Source organism: Pelophylax lessonae, assembly GCF_965119305.1.
Source record: "Pelophylax lessonae genome assembly, chromosome: 11".
Classification (NCBI taxonomy): domain Eukaryota; kingdom Metazoa; phylum Chordata; class Amphibia; order Anura; family Ranidae; genus Pelophylax; species Pelophylax lessonae.
Genome location: NC_138778.1, coordinates 151,517,962 through 151,534,515, shown reverse-complemented (window position 1 = coordinate 151,534,515; position 16,554 = coordinate 151,517,962). Strand labels below are relative to the sequence as shown.

Sequence of the window (16,554 nt, the reverse complement as noted above, 5' to 3'; positions counted from 1 at the left end):
ATTTGGAACTCAGTACTGGCATCAGTGGTGACAATGGCCCAGGAAAATGAACCTACCAGACAGGATCAAGTGTGGGTCCCCTGACATACCCATCACCAGAGGCTCCTCTGCATCGGAGAAGCACTTTGAATCAGCTCAAGTGCTGCCTTCCTCATTGCAAAAAGGAAATTCTTTGGAATCCAGTGTGCCCAGGGTAGCTTAGGGATGCAAGACATCATCGTTTCCAGGAGACTCCTGCATTGCAATGTCTCAGGATGGCCAGAAGAATCTCCTTTTGAACTAGTAGGTCATCTGGACTCTGAGCCAACAGTAGAATACCATCATAATGATGGATTTAAAGCACCCTTGTTTCCTCAGAGGGGCTACACAGAGATTAAGACTTCTACAAAGGTTATCTGTGAGGTGGAGAGCCCTAAACGGAAGACACAAGAACTGAAAATGTCCATCTCTCACTGAGACTCAGTTTCTTTAAATTCAACACCAGTCTTCGGTCTTCTCTGTACGAGAAGAGAATAAAAGCTTGTAAATTTCTCTGAGAGAGAGGACTTAAGATTTATTCCCCATTGCAGTTGTATAATATTGATGTAATCAGAGAGAACATCCACATCCTTAATGGAATGTGCTATTCTGGTCAGAATGAAGAAATGTTTTGGAGGGTGATGTCTGAAGCACCAAAAGTAACAGAGTTTTCCTGTAGAAAGCAACCATGGGTCCCAAAAGATGAGCTTTACCATCTGTGCGCACAATCAGCCACCCTGGCCCCCACCACACTAGCCTGAGGGGGAAGGGGGGTCTCCCATCAACAAAACTCCTATAGGGGATGAAGGGATTGAAAAGGACCATGGCTGTGCATCCTTCAGAAAGGTGCCTTTGATCACCCTTCCATTCGCTCTTGGAGTTTTCCATTCTGGAAAAAAGGATCTTGAGTCCTGGAATGTAGAGTGGACCAAACTAGCAGAGAACTAGAGAGAACTCACTGGTACCTTGACCTCCTATGAGGAGGCAGGCCAGACTAACCACCAATTGCTCTTGGAATAGTGCTTAGCATTGGGTTGTACATGTGACTTTTAATCATGACCAAAAAAGAGTGTTTGACCCACCAAGCATGTGTGCCGCTCTATAAAATTTAAACACTGCTATACGGCAATCAAGAGCCAACTGTGAGCATAATCCATCGGCACAGCAAACCGAGGACATCCAGTGTTGAGCGGTGGTGAGTAGGGTTGAGCGAACACCTAGATGTCCGTGTTCGACGGGTTCGGCCGAACTTTAAAAAAAAGTCCGGGTCCGTGTCCCGGACTTTTACCGAACTTTTCCCGGACACCGAACCCCATTGAAGTCAATGGGGACCCGAACTTTAAGGCACTAAAATGGCTCTAAAACACCAAAGGAAAGGGCTAGAGTGCTGCAAATGGCAGCAAAACGTAATTAAGAGCATGGCAAGTGCTCTGCAAACAAATGTGGATAGGGAAATAACTTAAAACAACAAAAAAAAAACAGAAAAATAAAACAATGTTCTTCTTCATCTCTGAAGGACGAGGCCCATATGGAGTAGGAGGGAGGTTGAGGTGGTGGTGGATGTGGCGGTGACATAGGCGTGCGCACAGGGTGTGCTGGGTGTGCCTGGGCACACCCTAATCACCTAGGGCACATAGCATTGCCAGTGAGGAGATGGGAAAGATCTCCCTGGGACCTGCTCTGCTCTATTTCTCCTTGCCTACAGGTACATGGCCCCGATACATTACTCTCCCTGCTGGCAAACACATGCATGTGTATTTCAACTTTGGGGTGCACACCTTAATGCAATAGGCTGCGCACACCTATGGGCGGTGTAGGTGGAAGCGGCGGTGGAGGAGGACCAGGGCCGGATTAACAGCATCATGGGCTTGGTGCTGAGGATTTTGAAGGGCCTTAAGGGCCGTGCCTTGCCATGCACCCAGAGGAGGAAGGGTGCAGCCATGCATGCCTAATTCAACATGGGATGCTGTCTCTGAAGCCCATAAACACATCCATGCATCGCCAACTGTCCCTCCTTGTCCGGCCTTCACGCTGTGTGGGGAGGTTCTGAGGGTGCTGCCTGGGGAAGCGAGCATAGAAGCCAGACTTCTGTGTTTACAAGTGACAGAAGAGCGGTAACAGTGAATATGGCCAACCCGGGGCCTATATAAAAGGTAGGGGCCTGGAGCTGCAGCTCCAATAGCCCCTACATTAATCTGGCCCTGAGGAGGAGGACGAGGTAGCCAACACTGCTTCTTTTCAAAAATTTTAAATGAGGGTACACCCCAAAAGAGTGAGAAAGAGCAAAAATGGAACAATGGGTGGGTAAGGTCGGTATCCATTGCTATTCTGCATAAGGTACGGAAAAGTCCCGTGGGATCCATGCCTGGTTCATTTTAATGAACGTGAGCTTGTCCACATTGTCTCTGGACAGGCGGCTGCGCTTGTCTGTTATAACGCCCCCAGCCGTGCTAAATACCCGTTCAGATAATACACTGGCTGCAGGGCACGCCAGCACCTCCAAGGCGTAAAGGGCAAGCTCAAGCCATGTGCCCAATTTGGAGACCCAGAAGTTGAAGGGGGCAGACCCGTCATTCACTACATGTAGGCGTGTGCACACATACTGCTCCACCATGTTGGTAAAATGCTGCCTCCTGCTAAGACGTTCCATCTGAGCTGCTGGTGCTGCTGTTTGTTGTGGCGTGCTGACAAAGCTTTTCCACATTTCGGCCATGCTAACCCTGCCTTCTGAGGTGCTGGCGGTGCCCTGGTTGCGTTGGCGACCTCCTCCTCCTCCTCCTCTGCCTTGTGCTTCCACTGTGGCCCCGCTGTCAGATGGGAATGCCAGCAGCATGGCGTCTACCAGCGTGCGCTTGTACTCGCGCATCTTGCGATCGCGCTCCAGTGAGTGAATTAAGGACGGTACGTTGTCCTTGTAACGGGGATCCAGCAGCGTGGCCACCCAGTAATCAGCACAAGTTAGAATGTGGGCAACTCGGCGGTCGTTGTGGAGACACTGCAGCATGTAATCGCTCATGTGTGCCAGGCTGCCCAGAGGCAACGAAAGGCTGTCCTCTGTGGGAGGTGTATCGTCCGTGTCCTCTGTATCCCCCCAGCCACGCACCAGTGATGGCCATGAGCTGGCCTGGGTGCCACCCTGCTGTGAACATGGTTCCATCTCCTCCTCCAGCTCCTCCTCCTCCTCATCCTCCTCATCCTCCAGAACTGTGCCCCTGCTGGACAATTGCGTCCCTGGCGTTTGCGTGTGCAGGAACCCACCCTCGGAGCCCCTTGCGAATGACTGCCCTGAAAGCCTTGGAAATGTTACCTCTTCATCCTCCTCCTCCTCCTCATCCTGTGCCACATCCTCTTCCATCATCGCCCGAATTGTTTTTTCAAGGAGGCATAGAAGTGGGATAGTTAAGCTGAGAACGGCGTCATTGCCACTGGCCATGTTGGTGGAGTACTCAAAACAGCGCAACAAGGCACACAGGTCTCGCATGGAGGCCCAGTTAAATTAAATAGCGGAATAGAAAATATGATCCAAAAAAAGTGTATGTATATCACACGTACACAACCACACTGGGCCCCAATTACTATTGTTTGTACCCCTAAAAGGCTAGATGAGGAGTAGGGGGAGTATGGAACAGGCAGCACCCTCAAACCTTCAGAAGTATGAGATGAACCCCAACAACTTGGAAAGGTGGATCTCTCTCACACGTACCGACACAGACTATCCCGCAATTCAATTGATCCTCAAAGGTTTTTATTGAATAGCGGAATAGGAAATATGATCAAAAAAAGTGTATGTATCTCGCACGTACACAACCACACTAGGCCCCAATTACTATTGTTTGTACCCCTAAAAGGCTAGATGAGGAGTAGGGGGGGTATGGAACAGGCAGCACCCTCAAACCTTCAGAAGTATGAGATGAACCCCAACAACTTGGAAAGGTGGATCTCTCTCACACGTACCGACACAGACTATCCCCCAATTTAACTGATCCCCAAAGGTTTTTGATTAAATAGCGGAATAGAAAATATGATCCCAAAAAAGTGTATGTATATCACACGTACACAACCACACTGGGCCCCAATTACTATTGTTTGTACCCCTAAAAGGCTAGATGAGGAGTAGGGGGAGTATGGAACAGGCAGCACCCTCAAACCTTCAGAAGTATGAGATGAACCCCAACAACTTGGAAAGGTGGATCTCTCTCACACGTACCAACACAGACTATCCCCCAATTTAACTGATCCCCAAAGGTTTTTGATTAAATAGCGGAATAGAAAATATGATCCCAAAAAAGTGTATGTATATCACACGTACACAACCACACTGGGCCCCAATTACTATTGTTTGTACCCCTAAAAGGCTAGATGAGGAGTAGGGGGAGTATGGAACAGGCAGCACCCTCAAACCTTCAGAAGTATGAGATGAACCCCAACAACTTGGAAAGGTGGATCTCTCTCACACGTACCAACACAGACTATCCCCCAATTTAACTGATCCCCAAAGGTTTTTGATTAAATAGCGGAATAGAAAATATGATCCAAAAAAAGTGTATGTATATCACACGTACACAACCACACTAGGCCCCAATTACTATTGTTTGTACCCCTAAAAGGCTAGATGAGGAGTAGGGGGAGTATGGAACAGGCAGCACCCTCAAACCTTCAGAAGTATGAGATGAACCCCAACAACTTGGAAAGGTGGATCTCTCTCACACGTACCGACACAGACTATCCCGCAATTCAATTGATCCTCAAAGGTTTTTATTGAATAGCGGAATAGGAAATATGATCAAAAAAAGTGTATGTATCTCGCACGTACACAACCACACTAGGCCCCAATTACTATTGTTTGTACCCCTAAAAGGCTAGATGAGGAGTAGGGGGGGTATGGAACAGGCAGCACCCTCAAACCTTCAGAAGTATGAGATGAACCCCAACAACTTGGAAAGGTGGATCTCTCTCACACGTACCGACACAGACTATCCCCCAATTTAACTGATCCCCAAAGGTTTTTGATTAAATAGCGGAATAGAAAATATGATCCCAAAAAAGTGTATGTATATCACACGTACACAACCACACTGGGCCCCAATTACTATTGTTTGTACCCCTAAAAGGCTAGATGAGGAGTAGGGGGAGTATGGAACAGGCAGCACCCTCAAACCTTCAGAAGTATGAGATGAACCCCAACAACTTGGAAAGGTGGATCTCTCTCACACGTACCAACACAGACTATCCCCCAATTTAACTGATCCCCAAAGGTTTTTGATTAAATAGCGGAATAGAAAATATGATCCCAAAAAAGTGTATGTATATCACACGTACACAACCACACTAGGCCCCAATTACTATTGTTTGTACCCCTAAAAGGCTAGATGAGGAGTAGGGGGAGTATGGAACAGGCAGCACCCTCAAACCTTCAGAAGTATGAGATGAACCCCAACAACTTGGAAAGGTGGATCTCTCTCACACGTACCGACACAGACTATCCCGCAATTCAATTGATCCTCAAAGGTTTTTATTGAATAGCGGAATAGGAAATATGATCAAAAAAAGTGTATGTATCTCGCACGTACACAACCACACTAGGCCCCAATTACTATTGTTTGTACCCCTAAAAGGCTAGGAGTAGGGGGAGTATGGAACAGGCAGCACCCTCAAACCTTCAGAAGTATGAGATGAACCCCAACAACTTGGAAAGGTGGATCTCTCTCACACGTACCAACACAGACTATCCCCCAATTTAACTGATCCCCAAAGGTTTTTGATTAAATAGCGGAATAGAAAATATGATCCCAAAAAAGTGTATGTATATCACACGTACACAACCACACTAGGCCCCAATTACTATTGTTTGTACCCCTAAAAGGCTAGGAGTAGGGGGAGTATGGAACAGGCAGCACCCTCAAACCTTCAGAAGTATGAGATGAACCCCAACAACTTGGAAAGGTGGATCTCTCTCACACGTACCAACACAGACTATCCCCCAATTTAACTGATCCCCAAAGGTTTTTGATTAAATAGCGGAATAGAAAATATGATCCCAAAAAAGTGTATGTATATCACACGTACACAACCACACTAGGCCCCAATTACTATTGTTTGTACCCCTAAAAGGCTAGGAGTAGGGGGAGTATGGAACAGGCAGCACCCTCAAACCTTCAGAAGTATGAGATGAACCCCAACAACTTGGAAAGGTGGATCTCTCTCACACGTACCAACACAGACTATCCCCCAATTTAACTGATCCCCAAAGGTTTTTGATTAAATAGCGGAATAGAAAATATGATCCCAAAAAAGTGTATGTATATCACACGTACACAACCACACTAGGCCCCAATTACTATTGTTTGTACCCCTAAAAGGCTAGGAGTAGGGGGAGTATGGAACAGGCAGCACCCTCAAACCTTCAGAAGTATGAGATGAACCCCAACAACTTAGAAAGGTGGATCTCTCTCACACGTACCAACACAGACTATCCCCCAATTTAACTGATCCCCAAAGGTTTTTGATTAAATAGCGGAATAGAAAATATGATCCCAAAAAAGTGTATGTATATCACACGTACACAACCACACTAGGCCCCAATTACTATTGTTTGTACCCCTAAAAGGCTAGGAGTAGGGGGAGTATGGAACAGGCAGCACCCTCAAACCTTCAGAAGTATGAGATGAACCCCAACAACTTGGAAAGGTGGATCTCTCTCACACGTACCAACACAGACTATCCCCCAATTTAACTGATCCCCAAAGGTTTTTGATTAAATAGCGGAATAGAAAATATGATCCCAAAAAAGTGTATGTATATCACACGTACACAACCACACTAGGCCCCAATTACTATTGTTTGTACCCCTAAAAGGCTAGGAGTAGGGGGAGTATGGAACAGGCAGCACCCTCAAACCTTCAGAAGTATGAGATGAACCCCAACAACTTGGAAAGGTGGATCTCTCTCACACGTACCAACACAGACTATCCCCCAATTTAACTGATCCCCAAAGGTTTTTGATTAAATAGCGGAATAGAAAATATGATCCCAAAAAAGTGTATGTATATCACACGTACACAACCACACTAGGCCCCAATTACTATTGTTTGTACCCCTAAAAGGCTAGATGAGGAGTAGGGGGAGTATGGAACAGGCAGCACCCTCAAACCTTCAGAAGTATGAGATTGTGTTCACTGTACCCCACAAAGATTGAGTTCACTGCACCCCACAATGATTGTGTTCACTGCACCCCACAAAGATTGTGTTCACTGCACCTCACAAAGATTGTGTTCACTGTACCCCCCAAAGATTGTGTTCACTGCACCCCACAAAGATTCTGTTCACTGTACCCCACAAAGATTGTGTTCACTGCACCCCAAAAAGATTGTGTTCACTGCACCCCAAAAAGGATGTTGTTCACTGCACCCCAAAAAGGATGTTGTTCACTCCACCCCAAAAAGATTGTGTTCACTGCACCCCACAAAGATTGTGTTCACTGCACCCCAAAAAGATTGTGTTCACTGCACCCCAAAAATGATTTTGTTCACTGCACCCCAAAAAGGATTTTGTTCACTGCACCCCAAAAAGGATGTTGTTCACTCCACCCCAAAAAGATTGTGTTCACTGCACCCCACAAAGGATTTTGTTCACTGCACCCCAAAAAGATTGTGTTCACTGCACCCCAAAAAGGATGTTGTTCACTGCACCCCAAAAAGGATTTTGTTCACTGCACCCCAAAAAGATTGTGTTCACTGCACCCCACAAAGGATTTTGTTCACTGCACCCCACAAAGATTGTGTTCACTGCACACCAAAAAGGATTGTGTTCACTGCACCCCAAAAAGATTTTGTTCACTGCACCCCAAAAAGATTGTGTTCACTGCAGCCCAAAAAGATTGTGTTCACTGCAGCCCAAAAAGATTGTGTTCACTGCAGCCCAAAAAGATTGTGTTCACTGCAGCCCAAAAAGATTGTGTTCACTGCAGCTCACAAAGGATTTTGTTCACTGCACCCCACAAAGATTGTGTTCACTGCACACCAAAAAGGATTGTGTTCACTGCACCCCAAAAAGATTTTGTTCACTGCACCCCAAAAAGATTGTGTTCACTGCAGCCCAAAAAGATTGTGTTCACTGCAGCCCAAAAAGATTGTGTTCACTGCAGCCCAAAAAGATTGTGTTCACTGCAGCCCAAAAAGATTGTGTTCACTGCAGCCCAAAAAGATTGTGTTCACTGCAGCTCACACACAGAAAAATGGATGTGGATCACTGACACCTGCCTATCTCCAATCCCACACCACACAGCAATATCGATTGTAGTTTGTAGAACACAGTTTCCCTAAAATTCAGCAGACTCTGTCCCTAACAGGATTGAGAAGAGATCGTAGATCAGGATTGAGTGCAGATTCACCCCACCCCCCACACAGCAATATCGATTGTAGTTTGTAGAAGACACTGACCCTATAATTCAGCAGACTCTATCCCTAAAATGCCTACAACTCGCCCTGCCTAAACACTCCGACCTGTCCCTCAATTCTATCCGGACACAAATGGTTTTTTCCTGCCTATCTTTCCCTAATCAGCAGCCAGCACGTTGATGTGTGCTCTGTCCCTGAATCTAAGCAGCATAATGACGCCGCTGCGGCTGCCTCGAACTTATAAAGACTTGGTCACATGCTTCAGACGGCCAATCACAGCTACTGAGACATTTGCAGGCATGGCTGGGATGGCTTAAGGCACACCAGTTAAACGATTGTTGATTGGCTGTTGAAAGCCCGCCATGAAAAGAGCGCCAAAGCATGCAAAACCCGGAAATAAAACGACCGAACACGGATTTTTACCCGAACATACAGTAAAGTGTCCGTGTCCGTGTTCGGGTACAAAAAATCCAATTATTCGGTACGAACACGAATAATACAGTCCGTGTTCGCTCAACACTAGTGGTGAGCACTCTTGAAATAGTCACAACTTCTGGTCAGAGGGAAAAACTTTGTCATCATACAGGCACCTAAGATCACCCTGCCTGAGGATGGGTTTGTTGACCAAGAACTGGGCTTTTTAGACCTATTCATTGTCACTAAATGCAGCAATGCTTTAGGGGAACATTAATAAATGCCACTTCATCCACAAAACCTGCCGAGCACTTAAGCTCGCCATGAGCACTAATAATCAGCTCTTTCAGAAATTCATAGGTGATGGTGACCTTGAGATTCTGAGTCCCACCTGTATTGCGCTTACCACGTAGTCCTGGGATCACTGGCATACAAGTGCCCCCCTGCCTCTCGACCTTAGTCTCTTAGATATTCATCAATTCATCGATTGAGGAGACAGTCAATGGAAACTGAATCTTCCCTGGAAAGAATAACATTCCTGACAAAATGCACAATGGTAGCGTCCATACCTTTGCAGTAGGGTGCAGTGATGTAAAGTGTGTGTTACTGCAACTCATTTTAAGTGCGTTGGCATGTTGCAGTACCATTCTTTTGACCAGAGATTTGCCATTTTCCTCCGGGGTAGGGTATAATTTTGCTGCTGCTTGCTTATGTAAAACTTCATATCACTACTGCCACTTCTCTTGAATCTACCTCTTCACCTTTCCATTCATTGGGGAGTATGGAAGGCTGTGCCTTGGAAACATGAAGTATGTTCTGACTTTGAAGGCAGTAATTTGGGTCATCCCATTACGGGCCTGCTTAACCACCCTAATGAATGACTGGACCCGAGAGACACTCAAAACCTGCTTAGCCTCTTCAAGGAGGACAACAACCCTCTTCTACCTCTGGTGAAGCCAGGTGTAAGGCAGCAGTGAATGGCTTGGATAAAGGTGCCCTGGGAATAAAGATGGCTGTAATGGGCTTGGGGCCTCCTTGGTTGGGAGGGCTAACGGTGATGCCCTAAACTCATCTGCAGGGCTGTGTCCTTTACGTTGGAGAACTCAGAGACTCACTACTTGCCCATGAAGAGCCAGGAGTTGCTGGCTCACAGTATCCTGTCCTTAGAGAGGTCTCAGCAGCAATATCCACAGACATGTAAGTCTGGTAATAAGTCCACGCCACAGACCCAGCAGTTCCTACCCTTTTGTCGATGTTATCGCTCAGGGGAGGAGAAATACCTACACTCACTTGTAACTTTCTGCGCCTTCTGGGCAAGACCTATGGGGCTGGATGAGCCGCTGTCCACGCTGGACTTGTCATGACATGGCAACGCTCTTTTAGCTTGACCTTAGGTAAGCGCGAGAGTGGGTTAGGTTGCACCAGAAGACGAATGCCATGCTCATGAAAGGCACTCCTCTTCTTACTTACCAGACTGATGGTCCCTACCTGAGCATATGCAGGTCTTGGCTATGTGGCAGAAAGTTCCTATTGGAGCAAGGATGTCATTATTAGGCAGAAAGAAAAGGGAAAACAGATCATAGACATGTGCCTGAATCACCTCTCCTTCTCCTCCCCCTCCCCCCCCATTCACCTGCAGCATAAGCAAGGGAAAACAGAAGATATTTCCAGTGCAAAACCCACCTCACACATGCGAGAGCCTGGACATGCCAGAGTAAAGAATGTTACCACATGAGGCCCTCTTCACAGTGCATGCGTGGTTGCCATAGCCGGCCCTGAGACTGGAAACAACTACAAAACCTGGACCAGATCGTGCATGTAGGCTGGTCACAGGAAAAGCCACAGATGAAAGGTAAAACTGCAGACAAAAGAAAAAAAAACAAATCGCTCCCACAAAGGGAAAATGGTGAAGCCTAATGAAGTTATAGACTAGGGAGGAAAAAAACTCCAGCACCAGGATTTAGCTCAGGTGTACAGAGAAAACACATGCAGCATGGACTCCAGCAACCAAACTCCAGTTCAGGTGTGCAGAGAAACACATGCAGCATGGACTCCAGCAACTAACCACCAGTTAAGGTGCAACAGATGAGCTTCTGATGTCTATAGTTAGAGAACTCCTCAGCCCCAAAAGACCAAAAGAAGGGGCTCCCCTTCTTGGTGCATTTTGTAACCTAAAATGTGGGATTGTGCCTGGGAGAAGCTGAACAAGGACAGACTCCGACTCAGTCGGCAGGTAGGGACTTATCGCAACATCACGGTCTTGCGGGTGCAAATCTTGAGGACAAAAAGACGAATAGGGGAGGTTTCTCTAGCTTTCCTTTTATAGATTTAAACAAGTCCTGTGGGTGGATATAGGGGTATAGCTATATCACATGGATTGGCATAAAGAAATGAGTTTAATGATCATCAACAGTGAAGGAAGGCAAATAAAAAAAAGGAACCTAATAGCAGATTTAACTTTTTTTTTTTCAGTTTACTTAGAAAGAAAAAAACTATTTTTTATGTCCATTGCTGTATCATATGGGGAGATTTTCCATCATTTTCTGTCCATCTGACTGCTTGCCATCAAGACAGGAAATCAGAAAAAAAGAGTGAATCTCTAGAATGAGAATACAGACATAAATATAACCTGGGTTTCCACCCTAGGCTCCTCTACTCTTAGAAGTATTGCAATAATACTCTTTAAAAGATAGGTCAATGCAGCATATCCAAAGTTAAGGAAACGAAAATTCTGAATAACAATGGTCACAGCAATGTATGAATGTATTGCAATAAAACTCTTCTTTTTTGTTACAGACTATCTCAGAACCAGCGTTTGGCTTTGTGCTGTTTGATTATATCACAGGCAGCAATGAACAAAAAGAGCCCCAAAGAAGAACAGACTAATACTGAGTTCTTGACCAGAGTACAGGCAGGGGATGTCATGTGATCAATCTTTTTTTACAGCCTCACCTATAAATTTGTATATGGGAGGTGAAGTCTACATATCTTGAATGACAAAGAGTTACTTATCAGCTGGGATAATCACAAAATTGAAGGGTACCCTACTTTAAAATATAACAACATTAGCAAAAAGTGTTGGGTAGCATTTTATACCTTAAAAAAGATGTTGTCTGAAAAAGTCACCATATCAGCAAGAAATACATCACAAATGTGGGTGCTACTAACAGGTGCCCTCCTTTCATTTGGATAGCCTCTACACTCCTGCCAGGATAGATATGCACAGCACACTGTGAAAGAAATATATGCAGCCGTCACATCTCTAGTATGAGGCTTATTATATCCGATGACATATACCTGGATTTGGTGATGTACTACCTAACTTTTCAATCTACACAATATATTTGTAGATCATTGGATTTGGCTTCATATATAACTGTTAATATACTCTTGGATGGAATATCCAGGGGAAAAATCCATCAAGTGGAGACAATACATTGGCAGTCTTTTCAATTCAATGAGCTGCATATATGAACAGCGTGCTGTTATTATGACCTTTATGTCCTGTTTATGCAAATACCGAATCTCCTTCCAATGAGCTGCCACATTACACTTGCAGTTTGTTGAACTTCTTGGGCTGTATATTTGACAATTGAATTATTTTGCGTGAATATATGCCCTCTATAGGCTCAGTGTGAGATTGATTTTATTTTGCAAGACAATCAGATATGAAGGACGGTTCAAGGTTTGGTTATATATATATATATATATATATATTTACCAATTTTACCAATACAATGAACAGTATATATGCCTAGGGCAGCCATCAGAAATTGTCTGGCCCCTTACACAGTATAAGGCCTGGGCCCCGCAGGCCTGACCACCAACATTCCCCAGGGCCAGCCCACTGGCTGCCCCACTGAATCCACTCACTGGCCATCCCACAAAAGACCATCCTATGTCCTCCTTCTTCTCCATCCCATGTCCTCACTGTACTCTTGCATGTCCTTCTCCTCCAGTCCCATCTCCTCCATCCCATTCCTCCTCCAGTCCCATCTCCTCCTACCACAGGAAGGAGGAAGTGGGACAGGTGGGGGGCAGTGGGTTAGAAGGGGGGCAGGCCGACAGGAGGGGGGCAGTGGGACAGAAGGGGGGAGTATCACAGGAGAAGGGCAGCATTGCAGGAAGGGGGAAGTGTGACAGGAGAGGGATAGCTGGATCAAAGGGGGGGGGCAGCTGAACAGGAGGAGAAAGTGTCATGGAATGAGGTAAGCAGGACAGGTGGGGGGCAGCGTCACAGATGGGGGGCAGCGGGGCAGGTGTGAGGCAGTATCACAGGTCAGGGGCCATGGGACAGGTGGGGGGGGCAGTGTCACAGGTAGGGCCATCGTCACATGTCCTCCAGACACTGTGATCTCAGAGCATGCCACCCACTCCCCAGCCTCCCAGAACTAGCCATCCATGCTATACCAGTCATTCAGTTCAGTGGTTAAAGTGGAAGGAAATGCATTACCATCAAAAAGCAGCAATCAACCTTAATCCACTATTTTGTAATATCCGCATTAGTAAAAAGTTCAAAATTTGAATCCTTATACCCACTTTTTCCATTCTGGTTATTCTGTCCCTTTCAGGTCCTGGGCGTGTCCCTTTTTGGCTAGTTATGCCATTTCTGAAAGTGACGTAGCTAGTCAGCGGACGTTCACGAAGAATGCTAGCCAGGGAGGAAGTTATCGAGGTGGGAGAAGGGTGGAGCAGGGCGGGAAAGCTCCACCCGAAGCTAGGCTCTGATCCTTGCACAAAAGCAGGGGAAGGTTTAAGGAAGTGCCTGTGAGAAGCCACATTCAGCTGCACAGGCACACCGTTGTCAACAAACCTCAAGAGATTTCTGATTGTTTAGGTTACATTGTTGCTTCTAATTTAGTCAATCAGCAATTAAGAAAATGCATAATACAAAAGTATTCGTTTTTAAACGTACTAAGCAAGGGCAGAATTTTATTTTTTTTACTGGAATTCCACTTTAAGGTATGAATTGCTACCCAAAACCATTTGGTTTTTGTAAAATATCCCATATTTGTCACATTCACCTATAAAAGTATCTGGAGAAAAAGGACTGTGTTGCCCAAAGCAACCCTAAATTTTCTTGTGTACTTGCAAAGAAATAATGCTAGCTTTGTATTCCCAAAGATTTTTATGGAGAGAGAAACAACGTTGATGCAAACAAAAGCCAGTCAACAGGCCCCAAACCTATTTGAAACCTGGTCAAGCCTAAATAAGAATGACCCTTAAAGGAGTTGTGTGTGTCTGAACAATTTTAACCTGTGTTAGTATGTTATAATGAATGTGATAAGAGCATATACAAGCCTTGCCATGCATAAGAGCCAGTTTTACTTGTGTACAGTATACTTGATTTGCGCTAATGTGTATTGTGGGAACACCCAAAAAAGGACAGGAAGTATAGTCCCAGAGTAAAAGCCCCTTGTATGCTGGGCTTTTATATTTAGTGCATGTGGTCCTGGAGTGCTGTCCATCCCCTGTGGCAGGCAGTCTGACAGCTGCTGTGGCTATAGAGAAATGGGCAGTGCACTCAGTGGTACTTCCATTCGGGGCAGTAGGAGCCCAGGGAAGAATACGCAAAACACAGACTGCTTGCGTTCTGGGCATCTGTCCCTGGGCACATACTGCCTAAACACATATAGTGCTTGGTGCACTGTCCAGCCCCATTAAGCTGCTGCAGCTGTTAGACTCTCATGAATTTGATGATATTTTATATAACTTTCTATGTTCTGGTGATGTGAAAGTCAAACATTTTTTTTCTAGTTCTGCATTGTAATGAGTCACAGGCTTTCCCTTGATGATCTGCCCTCTGATAGTGATCTGATAACGGATACCCAAGAGGCAACAGTAGAGATGTAGAAAGCACAGATCAAAAGTGACTGATTGAAGCAGAGGGCAGGTCCTCAGATACAGCTTTCCCTCAAGCAAGGAGAACAGTGAGCAGCTCAGTATTCACATTATCAAATCTCATACCAAATCTAGCAGTCAGGCAGCAATGTAAGACAATGTCACTCTGCAGACTATTGGGTTACAAAACAGCAGTGCCTAGGCAGAGTGACGTGTCTGGAAGTCTATGTTTTTTTTTTTCAGGAGGACAAAAATGGGATTTATGATTTACCGTAAAATCCACACCTCTGATGTTCATTGACGGACACAGCTCCTGATTATCATAACCAGTGGGTTATACTGCCCCCTACAGGAGTAGAACACGAAGAAGAAAATAATTCTGGCTACACCCATGGGCAGTCCCAGGGGCTATACTTCCTCTCTCTGCTATAGCCACTCAGTTTTGTTACAAGCAGTGTCAGGAGAATTATAACTCCACAGAGGGGTTGGTGATGTGTTGGTCAATGAATATCAGAGAAATGGATTTTACGGTAAGTCAAAAATCCAATTTTCTCTTTTGTTCATTGACAGACACAGCTCCTGATATTCATAACCATTGGGACGTCCCAAAGCAGTGTTAAACGAGGGGTGGGAATAACAAAAAAAAAAAATTCCCAAGGCTAAACACTAGCCAACCAGGCATCAGGAGCTCAACCAAACAACTGGAGCCTACCTGAAAAAAACAACACTCTCAAAGAGGATCAGCTCCTCTTAAACAGCAGCCTTCAAAACCTTGCGGCCAAAAGAAGCATCCGCAGATGCCAACACATCCACTTTATAAAACTTTGTAAAAGTGTGCACCGATGACCAGGTGGCCGCCTTGCAAACCTGCGTTACTGACGCCTGATGACGGAAAGCCCAGTAGGCACTAAGCGCCCTAGTAGAGTGTGCCTTTAAAGGGAAAGGAGGAACCTGACCCCTGATGGAATAGGCCTGAACCACCATCTGTCTGATCCATCTGGAAATGGTTGCAGAGAAAGCGGGCAGTCCTTTTCGAGGTCCATCCATGAGCACAAGGAGAGAAAGACTCCATAGCTGCCAGGTACACCCTAATTGCCCGGACCATATCCAACGGATGTTTAGGCCTGGGACACAGGGAAGGCAACACAATGTCTTCATTCAAATGAAAGTCAGAGACAACCTTTGGAAGGAACGACGGACAGGGGAGAAGAACCACCTTATCCCTGTGAATCACCAGGTAAGGTGAACGACAGGATAACAACGCCAGTTCTAACACGTTGCACACAGAGATGATAGCTACTAAAAAGGCCACCTTCTGGGACAGAGTAAGCAGGGGAATCTCACAAATATTTTCAAAGGGAGGCTTCTGTAGAGCTGAAAGCATCAAATTAAGATCCCAAGGTGGCAACGGAGCCTGAACTGGAGGGACAAAATGTCGGACACCTTGAAGAAACGCACCAGTGAGTGTGTGGCCAAAGGTCGTTGGAAGACAACCGCCAAAGCTGACACCTGGCCCTTAATGGCACTCAAGGCCAATTTCTTTTCAACCCCCCGTTGAAGGAAGGTCAAGATCCGAGCCACAGAGAAGGAGCGAGGAATAACCCCAAGAGACTCACACCACACAATGTACGTCTTCCACGTACAATGGTAGATTTTTCTAGAGGTAGATTTCCTAGCTTTCAACAGTGTAGGAATCACAGACTCAGATAAACCCATATCCTTCAGCCCTGGTATTCAATAGCCAAGTCGTCAAAGCCAGCGACTGTAAAGCAGGATCCTTGGGACAGCAGATCCTCCCTGAGAGGAAGCTGCCAAGGAATGTCGGCGACCAGCCACACCAGATCGGCGTACCAAGCACGGCGAGGCCAGTCCGAAGCCATCCCTT

The 16,554-nt window shown here is 45.8% G+C and overlaps 1 protein-coding gene across 3 annotated transcripts in view; it reads left to right on the top strand.

The window, feature by feature from the left end:
- The window catches only part of COPZ2 (COPI coat complex subunit zeta 2), a 143,538-nt gene extending 131,655 nt beyond the window's left edge, over nt 1-11,883 (top strand). For all 3 annotated transcript variants that reach the window (XM_082271878.1, XM_082271876.1, XM_082271877.1), the window contains one exon: nt 11,625-11,883. In XM_082271878.1, coding sequence (XP_082128004.1) covers nt 11,625-11,714 — 90 coding nt within the window. In that variant the 3' untranslated portion in view covers nt 11,715-11,883. The remainder of the gene's footprint in view (nt 1-11,624) is intronic.
- The last annotated feature ends 4,671 nt before the right edge of the window (nt 11,884-16,554 follow it).